The sequence below is a fragment of the Chiloscyllium plagiosum genome, chromosome 36 (assembly GCF_004010195.1).
Source record: "Chiloscyllium plagiosum isolate BGI_BamShark_2017 chromosome 36, ASM401019v2, whole genome shotgun sequence".
NCBI classification, from domain to species: Eukaryota; Metazoa; Chordata; class Chondrichthyes; order Orectolobiformes; family Hemiscylliidae; genus Chiloscyllium; species Chiloscyllium plagiosum.
In genome coordinates, this window is record NC_057745.1 from 17,759,448 (window position 1) to 17,780,888 (window position 21,441).

General features: G+C 42.5%; 1 protein-coding gene across 3 annotated transcripts in view; it reads left to right on the forward strand.

Moving 5' to 3' along the window:
• Positions 1-21,441, forward strand: part of myo1ea (myosin IEa) — a 157,806-nt gene that overhangs the window by 57,888 nt on the left and 78,477 nt on the right. For all 3 annotated transcript variants that reach the window (XM_043677435.1, XM_043677436.1, XM_043677437.1), the window contains 3 exons: positions 2,475-2,569; positions 9,074-9,161; positions 9,806-9,895. In XM_043677435.1, coding sequence (XP_043533370.1) covers positions 2,475-2,569; positions 9,074-9,161; positions 9,806-9,895 — 273 coding nt within the window. The remainder of the gene's footprint in view (positions 1-2,474; positions 2,570-9,073; positions 9,162-9,805; positions 9,896-21,441) is intronic.

The window sequence follows — 21,441 nt, forward strand, 5'->3', positions numbered from 1 at the left end:
GGCTTTGCCAAACTTCTCACCTGATTCTTCCATGAGTTTTACCACATCCCACCTTGCTCAGGTCTCTGTAGGATCCCACCCATGATATTGCCTTGAGTTATAAGTAGCAGGTCAGTTTTAGTCACCTACATGTACAGTAATTTAAAAGGATCAACTTGTGGTGGCCTTGGAGCTTGCTACTTGGTTATGCAGCTTCCAGAGATTATTATTGAGCTGTGTCTACCCTGTAATATTACTCTAGCTACTTTAGGATCAGTTTTTCAGGTGATTACATATACACTATTTTCTTCAAACCTGATCAGGTCCTTTGTAGTTTCCGTCTTGGTGGAAGACCCTTTTAACTGTAATGTGTCATGTTACACTATGGAGTCATCAGAAAGCCTTTTGGGCTCTTCACAGTATAAAGTAAGATGTTGTGGTTTTGAGACTAGAGCCTACCTGGCAGGGTAGTAAAGAAAGTTTCTAGCACACTTTCCTTTATTGTCCAGGCTTTTGAGTATAGGAGGTTGTATAGGATGTTGGTGTGGCTAAGTTTGGAGTGCTCTGTACAGTTCTGGTCGCTCTGCTATAGGAAGGATGTTATTAAGTTGGAGAAGATTCAGAATGGACTTATCAGGATGTTGCTGGGACTGGACGGTTTGAGTTATAAGGACAGGCTGGATCGGCTGGGACGTTTTTCACTGGAGCATAGGAGGTTGAGAGGTGACCTTATGGAGATTTATAAAATTATGAGGGGCATAAATGAGCTTAATAGCAAAGGTATTTTCTGGGGGGGGGAGTTCAAAACTAGGAGGCATATTTTTAAGGTGAGAGGAGAAATATTTTAAAAGGAACCCGAGGGGCAACTTTTCACAAGAAGGATAGTTCCTATGTGGAATGAACTGCCAGAGGAAGTGGTGGATGCAGATACATTTACAACATTTAAAAGACATTGGATGGGTATGTGAACAGGAAAGGTTTACAGGATATGGGCCAAGCGCAGGCAAGTGGGACCAGTTTAGTTTGGGAAGCCTGGTCAGCATGGACATGTTGGACCGAAGGGTCTGTTTCCGTGCTGTATGACTCCATGACTCTATAACTGAACGTCCAACGTGACGGTATAGTTACTGACATTCTCTGTTTAATCTCAGGTATGAAAGCTCACTGGAGCGTGTAAGAGAGGACTATTAATATTAATGAAATCATATTCCAAATAAACATGGGCAGAAAAAAAAGTAGAATTAATTGCAAAAAATATTTTAAATACTTTTGTGGAATGGGATAAAAGTTTACCAATTTGTGATACAAACTGAGATGAATTTGGTAATGCAAGAACACATCAAAATAAATATATGGGAAGGAAAAGACTTGTAAGTATGTGAGGAAAGAGCAAGGGAGTGGAACAAATTGGATAATTCTTTGAAAGGGATGGTACGGGCATGATGAGCATTTCCTCTGAAATTATCTCTATCCCTTGTGTTGTGTTGATGATGCACACTTTTCTAGTTTTACATTTGCATCCCTTCCTCTAAATCTTAACCAATCCTACATTTTCATGATTGCATCATTATAACTTCATTATATGCTTAACTTTGCATATTTTCATTCATTCCCCTAACTCTGTCAATTGCTTATTGCTAAATAGTACCATTTCAACATGCTCAAACACTCTTTTTCTGTTTCTTGACATATTTTCCCATCATGCAGCACAAGCATAGACTACTTAAAATTCACTGCTTTAGTTGAATAGATTGAAATGACTGGATTAATACTTCGTTGATATAGTGGAGACGTAAAAGTAAGTTGCCATTGTTCCACTGTCTCAGTAGAGAGAAATTAACTGATGATGGTTTAACCTGCAGGTCACCACACTTCAGGTGAGGGCAGAGATTGAGAAAGAAAGTCCTTCATGGTAACCTGAGCCAGTGCAGGAAATTGAACCCATGCTGATTGTATACTATGTATTATAAACCAACTGCCCAGCCAACTGAGCTATCCGACTCCAGTGGAGAGGATATATTGAGAGGTTAGGCCTTGATTTTCCACAGTGCTATTACAGGATCAGTGTTCTTGGCCTGGTGGATCTTTTGAAGTGAAGGTCCCCTTGGATATGAGGCCCCCTCCCACATTAAATTTGGAGGCTGGGGCATATAATTGGATGGGGCTCCATGACCTCCATCTGATCGAGTCTGGAGCAGGCAGGCTTGTGGATAGCCTCTCTGGCAAGATGCTAATTGAGGCCAAATGTGGGTAATTTATGCCAGGTTAAGGTCCTCATGTTGCTGCAGCTGAGATTGAGTGGCAGGCAGAGGTGTTACCACTTAGCATGACTTTAAATTCTGCCATTCTTTCTAGATCTTCGTTTCCTTTAATCCACAGTGTTTACGCCCACACTCATTTGTTGGTGACTGGGCGCCATGAGGATAGTTGATGTGGATTTGTGTGTTTGGTATCTCTGTACTTCCGTTAACATTGCCTCTTTCCCCATCATCTAGGCCCCATATGAAAATCCACCTCACATCTATGCTCTGGCAGATAACATGTATCGGAACATGATTATTGATGGGGAAAATCAATGTGTCATCATCAGGTAATCCAATTTGTATATATACTCTTTTTGCAGCTGAGTAAAACATAATGGGAGGAATTTCTCCCTTTCTTGATTTATAACCAACCAAATCATAAAAGTTATTTATTGGGTGATTTTTCTAGCAGCCTTTCCCTTTTATATGTCTCATTGTCTTTAGACATAATCAAGCACTTAGCAGCTACAAAAAAGCTTGGTTTCTTAACAATCAGGTTTATTGCAGTAAATAATTGCTGCATTTTGTGGGGAATGAGTTTGTTCGTTGCATTATGCAAGAAATCAATGGTAATGCATATTCAATTAAAATGCTTGCACCTTGGAGCTTTCCTGGTTACTTTGTTCCCATTCTTGGTGCAAATCAGCTATTTTGGTCCTTTTATATTTTTCCTTTTCATTGGCTATGACTAATTATTCAAAGCATTAATTGTTCCCACAGTGCAGTTGAAGAGAACACTTCCCAAGTTTTCACTCTGCTTGAATCAGGTTCCTTTGACTCCGGAGCTATCCTGGAGATCTGTTCTGTCAGCATTTATGCTTCAACATCTGATTTTTTTATCACCACGGCAACATTTTGACTCAGTGTGATGAGTGTGCATATCTGCACTCATACATTCAAATTGCTAAAGGTTCAGCTATTGATGGGTGAGGCATATTCAATTCCAAACCAAGATTTCCTTTTGACCTCGTTTTACAAAATCAATTGTCAATAACACAACATATGCTGTGCCCTATTCTGTCCAGCTATGAAAAGTGGCACTGTGTGAGCCTGGAGAAATTGTGTGCTTGTTAATTATAATGACAATGTGTGTATTGTTCTGAAGTTTCAGGGAAGCTGTTCTATTGTAAGGTTTCCTTGAAATAGGAGCCACCAACTTTTATCCCTGTGGGATTTGCTCTTAAACACATTGAATTGCATGCAAGTCCACGTGAAATCAGTGCATCTGTATTCTGTATATGTTGTTTGTGTTACCAAGAAAGTGTGCCAAACAATAGTGTAACCAAATAACCTGTAAAAGTTCCATAATGTCACAGGCAGACAAGGTAGTGAAGGTGGTATTTGGTACCCTTGCCTTTATTGGTCAATACATTGAGTATAATTGAGTGTAGGAGTTGGGCTGTCATGTTTTGGAATATTGCTTTCAATTCTGGCCTCCCTGCTATATGAAAGATGTTGGGAAACTTGAAAGGGTGCAGAAAAGGTTTAACTACGATGTTGCCATGGTTGGAGGGTTTGAGCCATCGGGAGAAGTGAATAGGCTGGGGCTATTTTCCCTGGAATAGTGGAGGCTGAGGGATGACCTTATAGAGGTTTATAAAATCATGAGGGGCATGAACAGGGTGAATAGCCACTGTTGTTTTCTCATGATAGGGGAGTCCAAAGGCAGAGGGCATAGGTTTAAGGTGAGAGGGGAAATATATAAAAGGAACTTAAGGAGCAACGTTTGCACACAGAAGGTGGTGCGTGTATGGAATGAACTGCCAGTGGAAGTGGTGAAGGCTAGTACAATTACAGCATTCAAAAGGTATCTGGTTGGGTTACATGAATTTTCCTAAAGAAGGGCTTATGCCAGAAACGTCGATTCTCCTGCTCCTCGGATGCTGCCTGAACTGCTGTGTTTTTCCAGCACCACATTTTTCAACTCTGGTCTCCAGCATCTGCAGTCATCACTTTCTCCTTACATGAGTAGGAAGGGTTTAGAGGGATATGAGCCAAATGCTGGCAGATAGAACTGGATTGATTTATCCACAACCACCTGATGAAGGAGCAGCGCTCCAAAAGCTAGTGCTTCCAAATAAAGCTGTTGGACTATAACCTGGTGTGTGTGATTTTTAACTTTAGAATATCTGGTCGGCATGGACCAAGGGATCTGTTTCTGTTTTTTACAACCCTATTTCTCTAATTTTGGCTAGAGATGGATGGGAAGTTGTGTAATCATGATGACTTCATTAATGGTGTCTTTGAGTAATAGGTCAAAATAACTTATGAGCTGAGTCATGTGTTTTGTGGCTATGATTTGCATGGAGGCTTTCTGAGGCTTAGCAGGTTTTCCTGCTGCAACTTACCAAACCCACCTCAGTGAATGCATATCCTGCCCCTACAGCATCAATCTTATCCGATTCTAGTCCCATTCTTCTGTTTGCCTTGACTCTGACTGCAATGAGCAGCTGACTGACTATGTTCAAGCCCCTGGACTGGGATCAGAGGCTGCCCTTAACTCATTGTGCCAAGACTCCCTGAGCGAAGGCTATCTCCCTTGATTAGACTAAGGACTACTGACAGCCATGACAAGTTTCCTGGCTTTGTGCCTACATTAAATAACATGGAAGTACAGCAGTACTGTGAGTCTGGTTAGGAGGCACATTGGCACAGTAGCTCAGTGCTTAGTACTGCTGCCTCGCAGCATAAGAGACCCAGGTTCGATTCCAGCCTCAGGCGACTGTGTGAGGTTTGCACATTCTCGCTGTCTCAATGTGGGTTTCCTCTGGGTGCTCCAGTTTCCTCCCACATACCAAAGATATGCAGGTCAGATGGATTGGTTATGTTATTGGTTGCCCATAATATCCTGGGATGTTCAAGCTAAGTGGATTAGTCATGGTAAATACAGGGGTACAGGGACAGGGATGGGTCTGGGTGGGATGCTCTTCAGAGGGGCAGTTTGGACTCATTGGGCTAGACTGTCGGTATTCAATGGAGAAGGCAAGGCAAGAATGCTGTGATCATTAGGGTAGGCTGAAAATGAGTGAGTGCTAAGAGAGCAAGCAAACAGCTCAGTGATGCAGCCTGGTCCAGTTCATGAGCTGGATGTGTCCCTGAGTCTAAACTGCAGCCCGAGGTGCAGCTTTGAGGTACAGAGTAAGTAGATTGGAGATGTACCATGAGGGGTCTTAGAACCTTGCACATGCAGATGTAAGATCCGCAGTCAATAAACCATTAACAAGCAATAATTCCCCTTAATGGGCAACTTATAATTGCAGGTGGCAATATAACTTTGATGGCCAGAACTCAGTTAAAAGATGCAGTGAGTTGTTCTCACATTGAAATGGACCTTGTTGGACTTCTTGTATGCTTCTGCCAAATTTTTTGCCATAGCCCACATCATTCCGGCCCTTGAAGATTCCACCTGAAACTTTTATTTAATCCTTTTGCAAATCAGAGTTTTGTTGATGCTCCCTTTGCCTCCCCTTTCATACTTCAATAAAAAGAAAGATTGCTGCAGCATTCATTAAATGCTTTTGAGAACATCACATCAGCTTCTTTCTTCAACGATAACAGCATGCAGTAATCTTATGAATAGTCATTGACCTGAAGTATTGGAATAGATTTTCAAAGTGGCGTGGACACCTGGATGAATTCTAGGCCCTGACCCAGCACCAAGGTACATCACTCTTCCAAGACAATTTTCAGATGCAAATGGTATAATTTGGGCTTGGTGCCAAATTACTGGGAGTGAGCAACTCCAGCGGCAGCAATATTGGAGGCTGCTACTGCATCACCAATTGGAGGCAAAAACCCAGGAGGTCAGACATGGTGGACAGTAGCCATGGCAGATGTGTTAGAAGCAGTGCTTGTGCTGGCACTAGTTGGTCCCTATACATTTGAATAATCCTCAACTCTGAAGAGACTTACTTGGTCCCCATGGGGGAACCCAACAGCTGTGCTTGAGCAGACTGTTCTGACCTAGCCAACAAAAACATTGAGAATTACAGAGGCTGCTCAACACGCTCAAGAGCAGTTAATTGATGACGATCACAAAAGATCAAAGAAGCCTCAAAAAATACCCGCAATCCCTTTAAAAATTGAAAAATGTCTTGGAAGCTTTGAAATCTCAAGGAGAAACTCTGAGAACATATTCCACCCCTATTCCCTAGTCCTTTCATAATCCGCCTATTATCTGGCTTTTCTCTTCACTGATGCTATCTGGTCTGCCGAGTATTTCTAGCATTTTCTAGTTTTATTTCAGATTTCCAGTGTCTGCAGTATTTCAGTTTAGTTTTGATCCCAGTTTTTGGACTTTTGTTTGCTGTGGTGCCTATGGATGTTTTTCTAAGAGGCCCTAATGAGGTAGTAATGGACACCAAGGCAGAAAAGGAGACATTGAAAGGGATGGGGATGGGGCAGAGCCGAGTGAAAGGGAACCACATAGTATCAACCAGCATGAGGGTGAGGAAGAGAAGTTGGAAATCAGTAATGCAATTGTACATCAGGTTAGGGTGTATATCATGGCAATTCATAGAAACTACAGTGCAGAAAGAGGCTAAACAGCTCACCGAGTCTGCACCGACCCACCGAAGAGCATCCTGTCTCTGTAACACTGCATTTTCCATGGCCTGCACATCCCTGGATACTACAGGGCAATTTAGCATGGCCAATCCACCTAACCTGCACATATTTGGACTGTGAGAGGAAACCAGAGCACCCAGAGGAAACCCATGCAGGCCCAGGGACAACATGAAAACTCCATGCAGACAGTCACCCAAGTCTGGAATTGAACCGTGAAATTGTTTTGCTCAATTAAAAATGTGATTGATCCCACCATGATGACAGTGCAATTGTGTCTGTAGGTGTCGGATTTCAGTCTTCAATCAGATGCCACATTGTTGATTGACCCAACTGAATAGACTTGGTTGCGACTTTGAAGCTATTTGCTTCTTCCTTCTGACCTTTAAGTAATAGCATTCTGTACTTATCATTTAAGTAATATTTCCAAATATTTGCAATTTGTTTCAGCATTGAAATTAGCTACGCACAATTAAGTTTCTGTAATGCAATTCATTCTTTTTTGTAAAGTCTTAGTAAGTTGATTACCATTTTATAATGGTCCTCCTAGTTTCTGCAGATCCCATAGAAGGTGCAAGCATGATTTTTGTTTTGTGTGTAAAATTCATAACAAAATGAATGAAATGGAAGCCATTTAGCAGGGTTCTGATTTCTACAGTAGGAAAGTTTTTTTGGGTGTATTGACAGAGGAAAGGGTGAGAACAGGAAGTCATGCACTGAAGATCAGGATGTGATTAATGGTGTTCAGTCATCTCATTCAGGAACTCTTAGTATGCATGAATTTGGAGAAATTTACAGGGAAGGAATTTTTTTAAATGGTTTTGTTTTTATGAGAAATTTAAAGTGAAACATGAGAAAAAAGTCACACCCAGCATTCTGAAGACTTACCAAAATCATTAGATACCAACAGAAGAGTTGATAATGTAAAGCATACAACTTACAAACTTGCTGCAAACAGGAATTGCATGCATCTAATCACAGCTGTCCTGTTTGAGGTTACTAAGCGATCAAAGAGCTTGGGTTAATACAGGGCTTTATCGTGTTAGTGCGCAGCAAATTATTTTTTAGGGGAATACCTCAACATGCAAACAGGAAGCTGGTTAGCTCAGTTAGCTACATAGCTAAAGTGTCTTTTAGGATTGTGGCAACAATATAGGTTCGGTTCCAGTACTGGCTGTGGTAGACCTTTTACATCCTGCCCAAGGAAGGGGAAGGCATTAACAAACCACCATCGACAAAAACTACCAAGGAAAATGGTTCAGGATAAAGCATCAGCAGACAGTGAGCTAACGACCCACCTTTAGGTCAGAAGCTCAAGTACACACAATTCAAAGGTCCATTTTAAGGCACTAACATGGCCCATCTGCATAACACCAGGGATGTCAGTAGAATGAAGTGAAAAAATCCATATCGAAAGGTAATAAGCTAGATCATTTCTGGGCTTTTGTTCCTACAGTTACTTATACTAATAAGGAAGGGTGTAGTTAATCGTGTGATAGCTCAGTAGCAGCACCTTCCTTCCCACTCAACACCTATTAATGCTACCTTATGAATTGGCTGACTGGTGGCCTTCCCCTCAAGTGAATTATCTCTGATCAGGTGACCTCATCATCAAAAAGAATGCACAGTTTACTGTACTGGCAGGGAGAAAGTGAGGACTGCAGATGCTGGAGATCAGAATCGAGAGTGTGGTGCTGGAAAAGCACAGCAAAGCAGGAGAATCGATGTTTCGGGCATAAGCCCTTCATTAGAAACCAGGGCTTATGCCCGAAACATCAATTCTCCTGGTCCTCGGATGCTGCCTGACCTGTTGTGCTTTTACTGCACTGGCATATTGTATTGGTGTCTATCTCTCTTCCCTGCCCTAATCTTGGTGTGTCAAATGGCATGTGGCCATGGTACACAAACTCGACATTTCATTTCTCTTTGGAGCCAGCCTGCACAGTCTGTCTGACAGCAGTCCCAGGCTTCACAATGGTCATCAAGAATAATCAGCGATTGTTTCTGCAGTAGAACAACTGATGGATTCTGTTGCAAGCACAGAGAATGTTGGAAAACTCAGCAGATCTGGCAGCATCCATGGAGACAGAAACAGAGTTAACATTTTGAGACTGGTACGACTCTTCTTCAGAATTGGATTCTGTTGTTCAAAACAGACCGAGACCAGCACCGAGACAGCAGTTGTACAAACACAAAGATTGATCTTTCTTCCAATTTTTTCTCCTCAGTGGTGAAAGTGGGGCTGGAAAGACAGTGGCTGCAAAATACATCATGAGTTATGTCTCCAGAGTCTCTGGTGGTGGGCCCAAAGTACAGGTAAAGCGACATCATTTTACAGCAAGATCTACATTATATCATATTTTCTTTTAATTTTTTTTATGCCAATATGCCTCTGCCTTGAAGTTTGCATTTTCACAGAAATTTGAGTTCATGTAGATTTCCTTCTGCATCATTAAAACAACTTTATCTAGAGGCTAGAAAATGGTAACTTTACAGAATTGCTAAGGCACTGAAGGGGGCTATTCATCTCATCATGTCCTCACTGTCTCTTCAATGAGCATTTATGACCATCCCATTGCCATTTCTCTGTACCCTTGCATATTGTTTCCAATTAAATAACCTTCTAATGCCATCTAGAAGTTCACAATGTTTGAATCCATCAAAGACTTTGTCGATTATGAATGCTGTGATTGGTAATTCCAAAATGTTCAAGAAGATGAGTTCTTGAGTACTGTCTCTCAAGACTGCTCAGCTGCCTGGCTGGGTTGTGTAGTTCCTACACCTCCTGTGATATTGAAAATATAAAGTTCATTTCAAGATAAAGAAATAGTACTTCAGACAGAATTTTTTGTGTGCAGTGAAATATTCTGTTATTGACCAGTGCAGCAGATTTTCATATAACCCGAATGCAGTAATTTATCATTCCTTTTTAAGGAGGGTTTCTTTTTCCTCTGTTGCAGCATATAAAAGACATCATTCTTCAATCAAATCCACTTCTAGAAGCATTTGGGAATGCTAAGACAGTGAGAAACAATAACTCCAGCAGATTTGTGAGTTCCAGAGGTCGTGTCCTGTTTTGACTGTTAATATCCTGTGGGTTTGGCTGGGAAACTCTGATGGAAAGTCTTCATCTCCAGTAATGTTTGGTGGTTATTTCTGGTTTGATCCTTTTCCTCCAAGTGCTAAATTTCCTTTATAGAGCAAATAAGCATGGTTCTCATTATACTTCATCTCCCAAACATTACTCACTGTGAATTCTTGGCCAAACCAATTTTTCTGTCTACAATGCAGTCTGTTTCTGTGGCCTTTACCCTCTAACCAAGTGAACTTTACCTAATGGCTAGCAGCATTTTTATTCCAAGATGTATTTGACTATGTTTCCAAAACAGAAGTAAGGTTAGAAATAACTATTAATATCATATAATAATGTTGTTGATCACAATTTCTAGCAAGCAAAACATCATTTTAAATCATAGCATGCACTGATAATAAGTTATTTATTTTTATAATTCTGATATTTTCCTCTGAATAGGAAAAAAAAATTGCCTCTTTTGTTCTCTAAGAGTATTGGAAACTAATGTGATGTTTGAAAATTAACTATGCTTCAATTAAACATTGAGTCATAGGGGTTTACAGCAAGGGAGTGGGACTTCGCCCCAACTTGTCCATGCCGCCCAAGTAAATTTCACAAGTAAATTAGTCCCATTTGTTTGCATTTGGCCGATATCCCTTCATACTTATCCCATCCATGTAGCTATCTAAATGTTTCTTAAATGACAAAATTATACTTGCCTCCACCACCACCTTTGGCAGCCCATTACAGACAATCACCACCCTGTATGTGAAAATATTGCCCATCCAGACCCTTTTGTATTTCTCTCTCCCCTTAAACCTCTGCTCTCTAGTTTCAATTTATCCTCATGGTAGGGGAGTCTATCTACCTTACCTATGCCTCTTATGATTTTATAAACCTCTATAAGGTCACCCCTTAGTCTCCTACACTCCAGGGAAAGAAGTCCCAGCCTATCCAACCTCTCCTATCCAACAACTCAAACCTTCCAGTCCAGGTAGCATCCTAGTAAATCTTTTCTGCGCTCTTTCAAGTTTAATAATATCCTTTCTATGGTAGGGCGACCAGACCTGCATGCAGTACTCCAAATGGCTTCACCAATGTCTTGTAAAGCTGCACCAAGATGTCCCAACTCCCTGTACTCAATGCTGTGACATGCTGCAGTCACTTAAAAAATGGGAGAAAGTGAGGACTGCAGATGCTGGAGATCAGAGCTGAAAAATATGTTGCTGGAAAAGCGCAACAGGTCAAGCAGCATCCAAGAAGCAGGAGAATCGACGTTTCGGGTATAAGCCCTTCTTCAGGAATGAGGAAGGTGTCCTCATTCCTGAAGAAGGGCTTAGGCTCGAAACGTCGATTCTCCTGCTCCTTGGATGCTGCCTGACCTGCTGCGCTTTTCCAGCAACACATTTTTCATTTTAAAAATGGTTGCGACTGTACAGTCTCTGCTTTTGACCATCAGCATTGAAGCTATATCAATTCTAGGTGGTGTTTGTATTTTCTGTGCATTTTCTTACCAATGCTGTGATAGTAGGGCTAATCCCACATGTAATAATGCAACACAAATCAACTTTGAGGTAATCAAAATAAAATGAAAATGATACAACTCCAATCCTGTCAGGATGTCTACCTAACTTTGTTTACATCAGTACCTAATAATTATCCAATTCGAATGCTGAGTCTTATTCAAATGAAAGTTCCCAGTTGTTAGCTAAGCAATGTCTTCTGAGCAGATCTTTTCTATGGCTGAGAGAAGTTGTATTCATATAAATAAATAACCTCCTGGCCCTTGCTGAAGGTTTGAAGGTATATGCTATACAAACACGGGTAGGTGAGGAGGGGATAACTGCTTCTGGACTTGAACCTGATGAGCAAGAGAAGTCACCAGGCTTGTGCTTACCAGCTGGATTTAGTTGCTTTCCTCCTGAGTAGCCCCTTCTTCCCACAAGCCTGGGTGTGTGGAATCACCTCAACTATTGCATCAACTAATGCAAGTGAATAGCACAGCTCAAAAACTCGAAACTGGGACATTTCATGTCTGTACAACAGCGGTTTACTCATTTATATTAAGCAATCGGAAGGGTTGAAACAAGTACTGCCTCAAATTACACATTAGGTTTGTTTTTTTCTCTGTTTTGCTTTTGAGGGAGCATATAAAATCATCTTTCAGCAACATCTGCCGAACTCACTTCTTAACAAGTATTGTAGTAAAAAAGAAATTTTACCAGTTTTTTTAGACTCTTTTTAGAAGTGACTCTCAGTAGCCTTTTGCAGAAAAGAGCAGACTGTAGTGTCATTCTCATTATCATCTTGTGCTGTCTTCCCTGAACTGGAATCTGATCCATGTCTGAGGTGGGGATGATTGGTTCCTCTCTGATGAACATTGGTGAACCAGTTGGGTTTATGCAACTGTTGTCAACATTCATCTTAGCTTCTCTGGTATTAGCCCACAAATTACTGATCTATTCAATTCAGGTTTCACAACTAGTAGGAACGGTTATGAAGCTGGATTAACAACTCGGAATTTAATGTGAAACTCTGATTCCACACTTGTGGTTGACCACTTGGTGCCTTTAGGGCAACAGGGATGGGTTAAGAAATGTTGCCTCACTTGCATCGCCCACATCCACAGGACCAAGTAAAAAATTAAACAAAAGGTACAGGATAAGCGAGCACAAAGAGCCTGCAGTTTAGCAATTGTATTCCATCACAAGTTGAGAGGCTATGCTAGGAATGAAATAAAAAGGCATTGAGCAGAGATACTCTTGCATTCAGCAGCCTTTGTGTTATAACCTGCATCTTGTTCCATATTGGTTTCAGCTAGCTCTCCAATACCTAGTTAAAATAAACTGTTTATTGTACAAAACAATGATAGCACTAGCATGATGGCTCAGTGGTTAGCATTGTTGCCTCACAGCACCAGGTCTCCGGGTTCAATCCTAGCCTCAGGCAACTGTCTGTGTGGAGTTTGCACATTCTCCCTGTGTCCATGTGGGTTTCCTCTGGGTGTTCTGGTGTCCACCCATAGTCCAAAGATGTGCAGATCAGGTGGATTGGTCATGCTTAAAAAGTGCCCATAATGTTCAGGGGAAATGTAGAGTAATAGGATAGGAGAATGAGTCTGGCTGGGATACTCTTCAGTGGGTCGGTGTGGACTTGTTGGGCTGAATGGCCCGTTTTTTGCATTATAGGGATTCTATAAAAAAAAGATACAGAATATTTTAAAAAGGGATAAAGTTGAATCGCAAATGAGGTTTTTAGCAGACCTCTCTACATGTTTAACTGATTGAATGTAGAGAAAAAAGAATGTTAAGTAAACAGTCAAAGGTCGGGTGCATACTGAACATGTTTTCAGCAACTTAGAATCCTATACAATGAATTGGAAAATAGTAGGTTTTCTGGTGTTATCGGAGACCTCACCCAGCTTTTTAAAGATCAGAAGCTGAATCTAGAAAATTAAAAATAATATGTTTCAGTGTGTAGGTGATTGATGACTCTGTTATAGGACCTCTATAATTTCATTACACAGTGCTATGCCTTTAATTATTAGAAGCCTAAGTAAAAAGAAGGAAAATGACAACCAAAATAGTGGAATGAAATGTAGGAATAGAAAATGTTTTAAAATACGAGATTGATTGAAAAAGTGCAAATTGTGCACTTGGAGAAAAGTAATCAACTCAATTTTTAAGTTCTCTATAGGAAGAAGAGGTGTAATGTCTGCCTGTAAAAAGATTGCTTGTAATAAAACAATCTGGAGGTTATATATTCACTTTTGCAAGTTTTACTTGCCATAATGTTGATAATGCAGTAACTGAACCATTTTGAACTTTGGATTTTCAAAAGGTTCCGAAGGTGATATTACGCTGACTTTTACAATTATAAATTAACGTAACATTGTGGGAAGAAGTTAACAATGATACACTTTGTAAGTTCTGAGGAAGTTCCAATGGGGAACAAGAATCTCAATGTTCATTTAGTGTAGAAGGTTATTTCGTTCTGAAGATCCTCCATATCCTGTTTCTCCAATTTCTCTGAGGTATGGAGATGCTGAGGCAAGTTGATAGTATGTGGTCCTTGCTTCTCCATATGGATGGACAATAATTCCAGGTCACTTTTGTACTTATTCTTATAGCCAGATTTAGAGCAACTCAGAGCAGTTCTTCACTGAGATCATTTTTATTCTTAATATGGGCTGATGCTGATGGGACCCACAAGTTGCTTTTTCATCTTGTATGACTTCCCACTTTAGAGGATAGTTTGTTTCGAGTCAGAAGAGCTGGTGAGATTACAGATCGGAGCTGGATCACGAAGCTCTTGCTTTATTCCTGATGATCCAATCTGCTGCCCCATCATTCCCTATGATGACTCAATCTGCTGCCCCATCATTCCCTATGTGAATCCAGCAATGTATTAATAGCTTTTACCACTCCCAAGTTGCCTTTTTAATGCCAACAGCAAACTCAACTTTCTAATTTTTCCAGCAATCTGTTTCACATCTGATCCAATGCCCTAAGGGAAATTTAAAAATATTCTCATTTTTAATCTAGCCCAAATAAGTTATACTGCTAACATCTGTGCTCACTGTTGAAAATAAAATTTATGCTGACCTCAACCTCATCTATACATTTTCATCATTCTAAACATTTTGTTGTCAGCAGCGAAAAATCAGAATGGTGTGTTGCTTTCCTGGTGCCAGGATCAAGGATGTCTCGGAAAGGGTGCAGAATGTTCTCACAGGGGAGAGGGGCCAGCAAGAGGTCATTGTCCACATTGAAACCAATGACATGGGAAGGGAAAAGGTTGAGATTCTGAAGGGTGACTACAGAGAATTAGGCAGGAATTTAAAAAGGAGGTCCTCGAGAGTAGTAATATCTGGATTACTCCCAGTGCTACAAGCTAGGGAGGGCAGGAATAGGAGTAAAGAGCAAATTAATGCATGGCTGAGGAGCTGGTGTATGGAAGAAGGATTCACATTTTTGGACCATTGGAATCTCTTTTGGGGTAGGTTTAGGGTAAGAGGGGAAAGATATAAAAGGGACCTAAGGGGCAACTTTTTCACGCAGAGGGTGGTATGTGTATGGAATGAGCTGCCAGAGGAAGTGGTGGAGGCTGGTACAATTGCAACATTTAAAAGGCATTTTAATGGGTATATGAATAGGAAAGGTTTGGAGGGATATGGGCCGGGTGCTGGCAGGTGGGACTAAATTGGGTTGGGATATCTGGTCGGCATGGACGGGTTGGACCGAAGGTTCTGTTTCCATGCTGTACATCCCTACGACTCTATGATTCTATGTGCAGGCTAGGTGGATTGGCCATGCTAAATTGCCCATACTCAGGGGTAAATATAGGGTAGGGGAATGGGTCTGAGTGGGTTATTCTTCGGAGGGTCAGTGTGGACTTGTTGGGCCGAAGGGCCTGTTTGCACACAGTAGGGAATCTAAGAAAAAAAATCGGGGTCTGATCCCTCATTGAAATAATCTTTTTTGTCCTGAAAGGAGGTTTCTGTTTGCCTTTACACGCCACAACTGTTACCCAGCACAGACTGGGCAACAGGAATTTTACATAAATCAGTCTAAGACCAGATGCATCTGAGCTTTTTGCTTGGTCTCAAGGTTGTCTTTCATTGGAAAGCTCCTGATCATATCAAATTAGGTCGAGGGAAGGAACCACTTTTCTTTAATTAGCTGCCTTAAAGTAAATTGCAGGAAGGAAAGGAAAGCTTTGTACAAATTAATAAAGGATGAAGAAGGTACAAAGTCTGATCCAGCTTGAGTTTGAGACGAGAAAACTGCAAATGCTCGAATCCAAAGTAGATTAGCAGGAGGCTGGAAGAACACAGCAAGCCAGGTAGCATCAGGAGGTGGAGAAGTCGACATTTCAGGTGTAACCCTTCTTCAGGACTGGGGTGGGTGTGGGGAATTGCAGATAAAGAGGGTGGTGGAGGCAGGGTGGTGAAGTGGGGATAGGTGAAGACAGGCAGAGGGTACGACCTGGTTAGTCAGTGGAACTGTAAGTAAACATTATTTCAACAGCATCTCAAACATCAAAAACTGTATGCACAACAAACTTTTATCTACCCACCTCCATAACCAGCGCTCCTCGAACATTCCAGAAGATTCCCCCGGCCTCTGGAACTGCTCGGACGCCATTAGCCATGCAGCTGGTGCACCTGCCACCCCCACGATGATTGATGATGTCAATTCCGCCCCCACCATGGCCACTCCCACAACAATTTCCGCCCCTCACAATTCCTCATGCATCACACGTGACATCACTTCCGCCCCTCACATCATTGCTGATGTCACACGCTCAGTGACTTCCGCCACCCCTACTGACGTATCTGCCACCACTTCCGCCCCCACCAATGCCACTCACCTGCATTCTGCTGACACGCCCCCCACAGATCCCACTGTCACCATTTCCAAGTTGGAAAGAAACTGGTTATTTCCCTGGAAGTTGTGTTATGCAATGTTGCATTCAGGGAGAGCAGAGGATTTGATTGAACTAACCCTGGGTGAGGTCTGGGGGCTGTATTCACATTGAATCTGGGTCTGCAGCACTGACTCCAACCTCTCCCTATCTGAGTGTTCTGCACTCCTCTCCCTCCACTCCAACCCCAACCTCACCATTAAACCAGCTGACAAGAGAGTGCTGTGATATATTGGTGCACTGCCCTCTACCTCGCCGAAGGCACATGCCAACTCGCTGGCATCACCTCATACCGCCTGCTAAATTATGACCAGACCATCATCGCTGAGACCATGCACGATCTCGTCGTCTCCCATTACTACCCGTTTCTATGTTCTCTCCAAAGTTCATAAACCTGACTGCTCCAGCCGACTGATCATTACTGTCTGCACCTGCCCCAATGAACCCATCTCCTTTTATTTCCATTCTGTCCTGTCCCCGTTGGTCCAGGAAGGCTCCACCTACATTCAGGACATCATCTACACCATTCACCTTCTCCACAGCTTTCAGTTCACTGGCCCCCACAATCTCATCTTCATCATGGACATTCAGTCTCTTGACATCTGTGTCCTCCATGAGGAGGACCTCAAGGCCCTCCATTGCTTCCTCACTCACAGACCCACCCAGTCCCCCTCATCTGACACCTTCCTGAGAGAATTCGTCCTTGCCCTTAACAACATTTCTTTTCAATCCTCCTACTCACTTGCAAACCAGAGGGGTGGCTATGGACACCTGCATGGGTCGAATCGATTCCTACCTCTTTGTAGGTCACATAGAACAGTCCCTCTTCTGTAGTTATCCCGGCACTATCCCCCACCTTTTCCTCTGCTGCATTGATGACTGCATCAGCGCTGCTTCGTGCTCCCACAAGCAGCTTGAATAGTTCATTAATTACTCCAACACCTTCCACCCTGTCCTCAACTTCACCTGGACCATCTCCGACACCTCGCTCCTCTTCCAGGATCTCTCTGTCTCCATCTCCAGCAAGCGACTTACCATGGACATGTATTAGAAACCCACCATCTCCCACATCTGCTTCGATTCCACATCGTCCCAAATACCCTGCTGCAAAAATGCAATCCCATACTTCAAATTCCTCCAGCATATCTGCTCCCAGGATGAGCAATTCCACTCCAGGACATACCAGGTGTTCTCCTCCTTCAAGGACTGCAACTTCCCCACCAGCATGATCATCAATACCCTCAGCCACATCTCCTACATTTCCTGCAGCTTTGTCCTCAAACAGAATCCTTCCCAGATACACAAGGATAGATTGCCCCTGGTCCACATATTCCACCCCACTCATCTCCAAATACAGTGCATCATCCTCTGCCACTTCTACGATCTGCAATCAGATCCCACCAACAAGTTGATATTCCCCTCCCCGCCCCACTGCATTCTGCAGGATCCAATCAATCTGTGACACCCTCGTAAGGTCCATAATCCCCCCAACCCCTTGTCCACACTTGGAACTTTCCCCTCCATCTGCACAAAGTGTAAAACCTCCTACTCACCACCATCCAAAGGCCCTGAGAATCATTCCAAATGCAGCAAAGATTCATGTGCATTTCCTCTAAATTGCCTCTGTTGCTCCTGATGTTGTCTCAACTCCTTCGGGGAGACTGAGCGCAAATTCCGGAACCAGTTCAGGGAATATTTATCATCCATACACTCCAATTGACCACACTTTCCGGTGGCCGTCCATTCCAACACCCCCCGCCCACCCCCCCACTCCTCCATCTCCACTAAGCCATCAGCAAATACTAAACTCTCCCGTTTCAACCTGGAGCTGGGCTGGGACTGAACACTGGAGTAAACCCTCACACCCTCCCTCTAGATCCCGCACCTAGCCCCCTACCACCCCATCCCTCTTTCAGCTGTCTTCCTTTTCCGTCCAACAACCCCATCTTCACCCCCTGCCCCCACACTCCGCTGTGCGGGATCCCACAGGAAGCAAAATGTGAAAATGGCCAATCGTTGATGGAGTGGGTTAATATCATCCTGAACGTTGGCCAAAAGTGAGTGGGGGTGGCGTGGGAGGGTGGTGGGGTGGGGGGTGTCAGATCCTGCATTTCCTACCTCTTTGCAATGCTGAGGATCCTCCTCAGTCCCAGAGCCTACTCCAAAACCCCACCCCCTCACCAAACCTCACCCCCCAAACCCCACAACCCCAGAGACAGTAATAAGATCCCATTTTCTGGATTAGTGGTGCTGGAAGAGCACAGCAGTTCAGGCAGCATCCGAGAGCAGTAAAATCGACGTTTCGGGCAAAAGCCCTTGATTAGGAATAAAGGCAGAGAGCCTGAAGCGTGGAGAGACAAGCTAAAGGAGGGTGGGGGTGGGGAGAAAGTAGCATAGAGTACAATAGGTGAGTGGGGGAGGCATCTGCAGTCATTGTTTTTACCTAGTTGATCTTAACCCTACTGCGAATCCTCTTGCAAGGATGCCTGCCTTGAAGATGTTTTCCTCTTCTCTCTACAAGAATCTCAGGGAGTCCCTCTCCCACTGCAACTCCCAGGTTATTTCCTCTGTCCTGAAGCTCTTCAACCATGCCTACCTGCCTATCTTCTTTTCCACCTATCCACTCCACCCTCCCCCCATCCCCGACCTATCACCTTCATCCCCTCCCTCACTCACCTATTGTACTCCATGCTACTTTCTCCCCACTCCCACCCTCCTCTAGCTTATCTCTCCACGCTTCAGGTTCTCTGTCTTTATTCCTGATGAAGGGCTTTTGCCCAAAACGTCCATTTTACTGCTCCTCGGATGCTGCCTGAACTGCTGTGCTCTTCCAGCACCACTAATCCAGAATCTGGTTTCCAGCATCTGCAGTCATGGTTTTTACCTGGTTAGTCAGTGACCAGCTTGGGTTTGCCAATTGTAAAAGGAAAAGAGGGTTTCAATGCTATTTCAGACACTTCTGTTTTCTCTTGTCTAACAGCTGATTTTTATAATCAGGCCAAACATAGTGCACAAGCCTGTCATTTGAGGCAGCATTCTCTGATTAACAGATGATTGGTAAAATTTTAACTGAGAAGGTAAATAATGCAGAAGCTTACTCACCCTTTTCCTGCCTCTGGTTGACTGACTGCAAATTTGACTTGGAGACAAGGACGCCTACATAAGGCTCATGTTTAGTTAGACAGGTCAGATTTCAATTACTTTTTGGGGCCCGACGTGCTAGTATAGCTTGAAACCTGAGTAGGAGAGCAATACTTGATGGCCCACTTGGGCCTACATTGCCTTAGGCTCTCTGTCAAGGCAACAGAAAAACCCTTTACTAAAGCTTCACCTTTTACTGTTTCTTTCAGTGATCGAAGGCAGTCTCCGAGCTAGTTTTAAAGGTGGGGATGCCACTTTTGATGAGAAAGTTGCGAGATGATGTTAAAGTCGGGCCTGGCTGTTAAAATCAGTCAAGCTTTCCTACACCTGCTCCCAATAGATGAACATTCCACCTGGGAGGAAAAGTTCATCCCTTTGCCACTGGATTACACTCCAACACTTCCCTATAATATTTCAGAAGTCAATTAATGTATCACCACATACCAATTAGAACCGGCACAACACAGATGTATTCAAACACTGTCATTTATACCAGGAAGCAGTAAATGGCTGATCAAAAGTGACAGCTTTGAAATGATCCATGAATATTGACAGTCTGTCTGTCAATCTCTGTGAATGGTTGTAATAGTAGCTATACAGATGCATCTTGGAATAACTGCTTAAGGAATAAGAGCCTTACATGCACTTTTGTATGTAACAGTATTGTCTAATGTACAAATGTCATTGTCACTGTCTTGTCATATGTGGAACTGGGATTTGAGGTTTGTCCTCATCGCCCTGTAAAATGGTTGAACAGTAGGGTTTGGGGCCCAGCTTTGCTGCTCCTCTCCCTTGTAAAGTTGCTGTCTCTTGTGTACAGCTGTAAATGTTTTTTGTAAACTGTTTTGTAATTTGTTTAATAAAATATAAGAGCCTTACATTCTTCCTCAGAATTCCGCCCTTCCCATGGAACTGCATCTTAGCATCTGTAGTGGCTCTGTTAAAATTCCAACTATAACTGGGTAGTCTGTATGTGGAATGAACAGCCAGAGGAAGTGATAGATGCAATTACAATCTTTAAAAAACATTTAGGCAGGTACATGAATAGGAACGGTTTAGAGGGATATGGACCTAGTACAGGCACATGGGACCAGTTTAGTTTGGGAAACCCAGTTGGCATGGACAAGTTGGACCGAAGAATCTGTTTCTGTGCTTATGACTCTGACTCTATGGTATATCAAAAATGTTTTAAGAGTGAAGGAAAGTGAAGCAGGATATATGACTAGCATCTGATCATTAGTGTTTGGAATTACCGTTTCCCTTTAGCCCTCTGGCACGTTGCCCCATTTCCCAAATACTTTCTGACATTGATTGGATTATTCAGTCATGTTTTGGCGATGTACGTTGTTGGTGATATAAAGTTTTTAGTACTAATGAGTCTACCAACACACTTCTGGGGCAGCGTTTAATTTGTCTGCTGATTGCTTTCCTGATTTGCTTGTGGCATAGTCCAATCAGTTCAATGTTTTGGACTTACATCAGCCAAAAAACTTTAGAATTATTTTGTGGAACCCCTTCCAATCTAAAGTTTGCAATGGCAGGAGTCAAAACAGGGAATAAACAAAAGAAGCACATTGTTAAGAAATTAAGATATCAAAACTATTATTCAGAAACTCATGTTTCGAAAGAATTAAAGTTGATGAGAAAATGAATCACAAAGGAGAATGTGCAGAAGAGGTATGAGAGGTAAAGTGCATATGTTCATATTTCATTTTTAATTTGAAGTATACACTGAGAGCTGTTGGAGTTATCTAGAGTATGTAATACTTCTGATTGGAAGAGCTTTATCATTGCGCTATTAGCGTTTATTTTCAGTGTTTTTGTTTATTATAAAAGGTGGGCTAACAAGGCAGTGATTAATTTTGGAAACTTGATGGTAAACTAAAGGGTTGATTCCATGACCAAGTTCTATCGGCAACAAGCTTCACATAGAGAGCTTTGGACAAGGAATTGCCA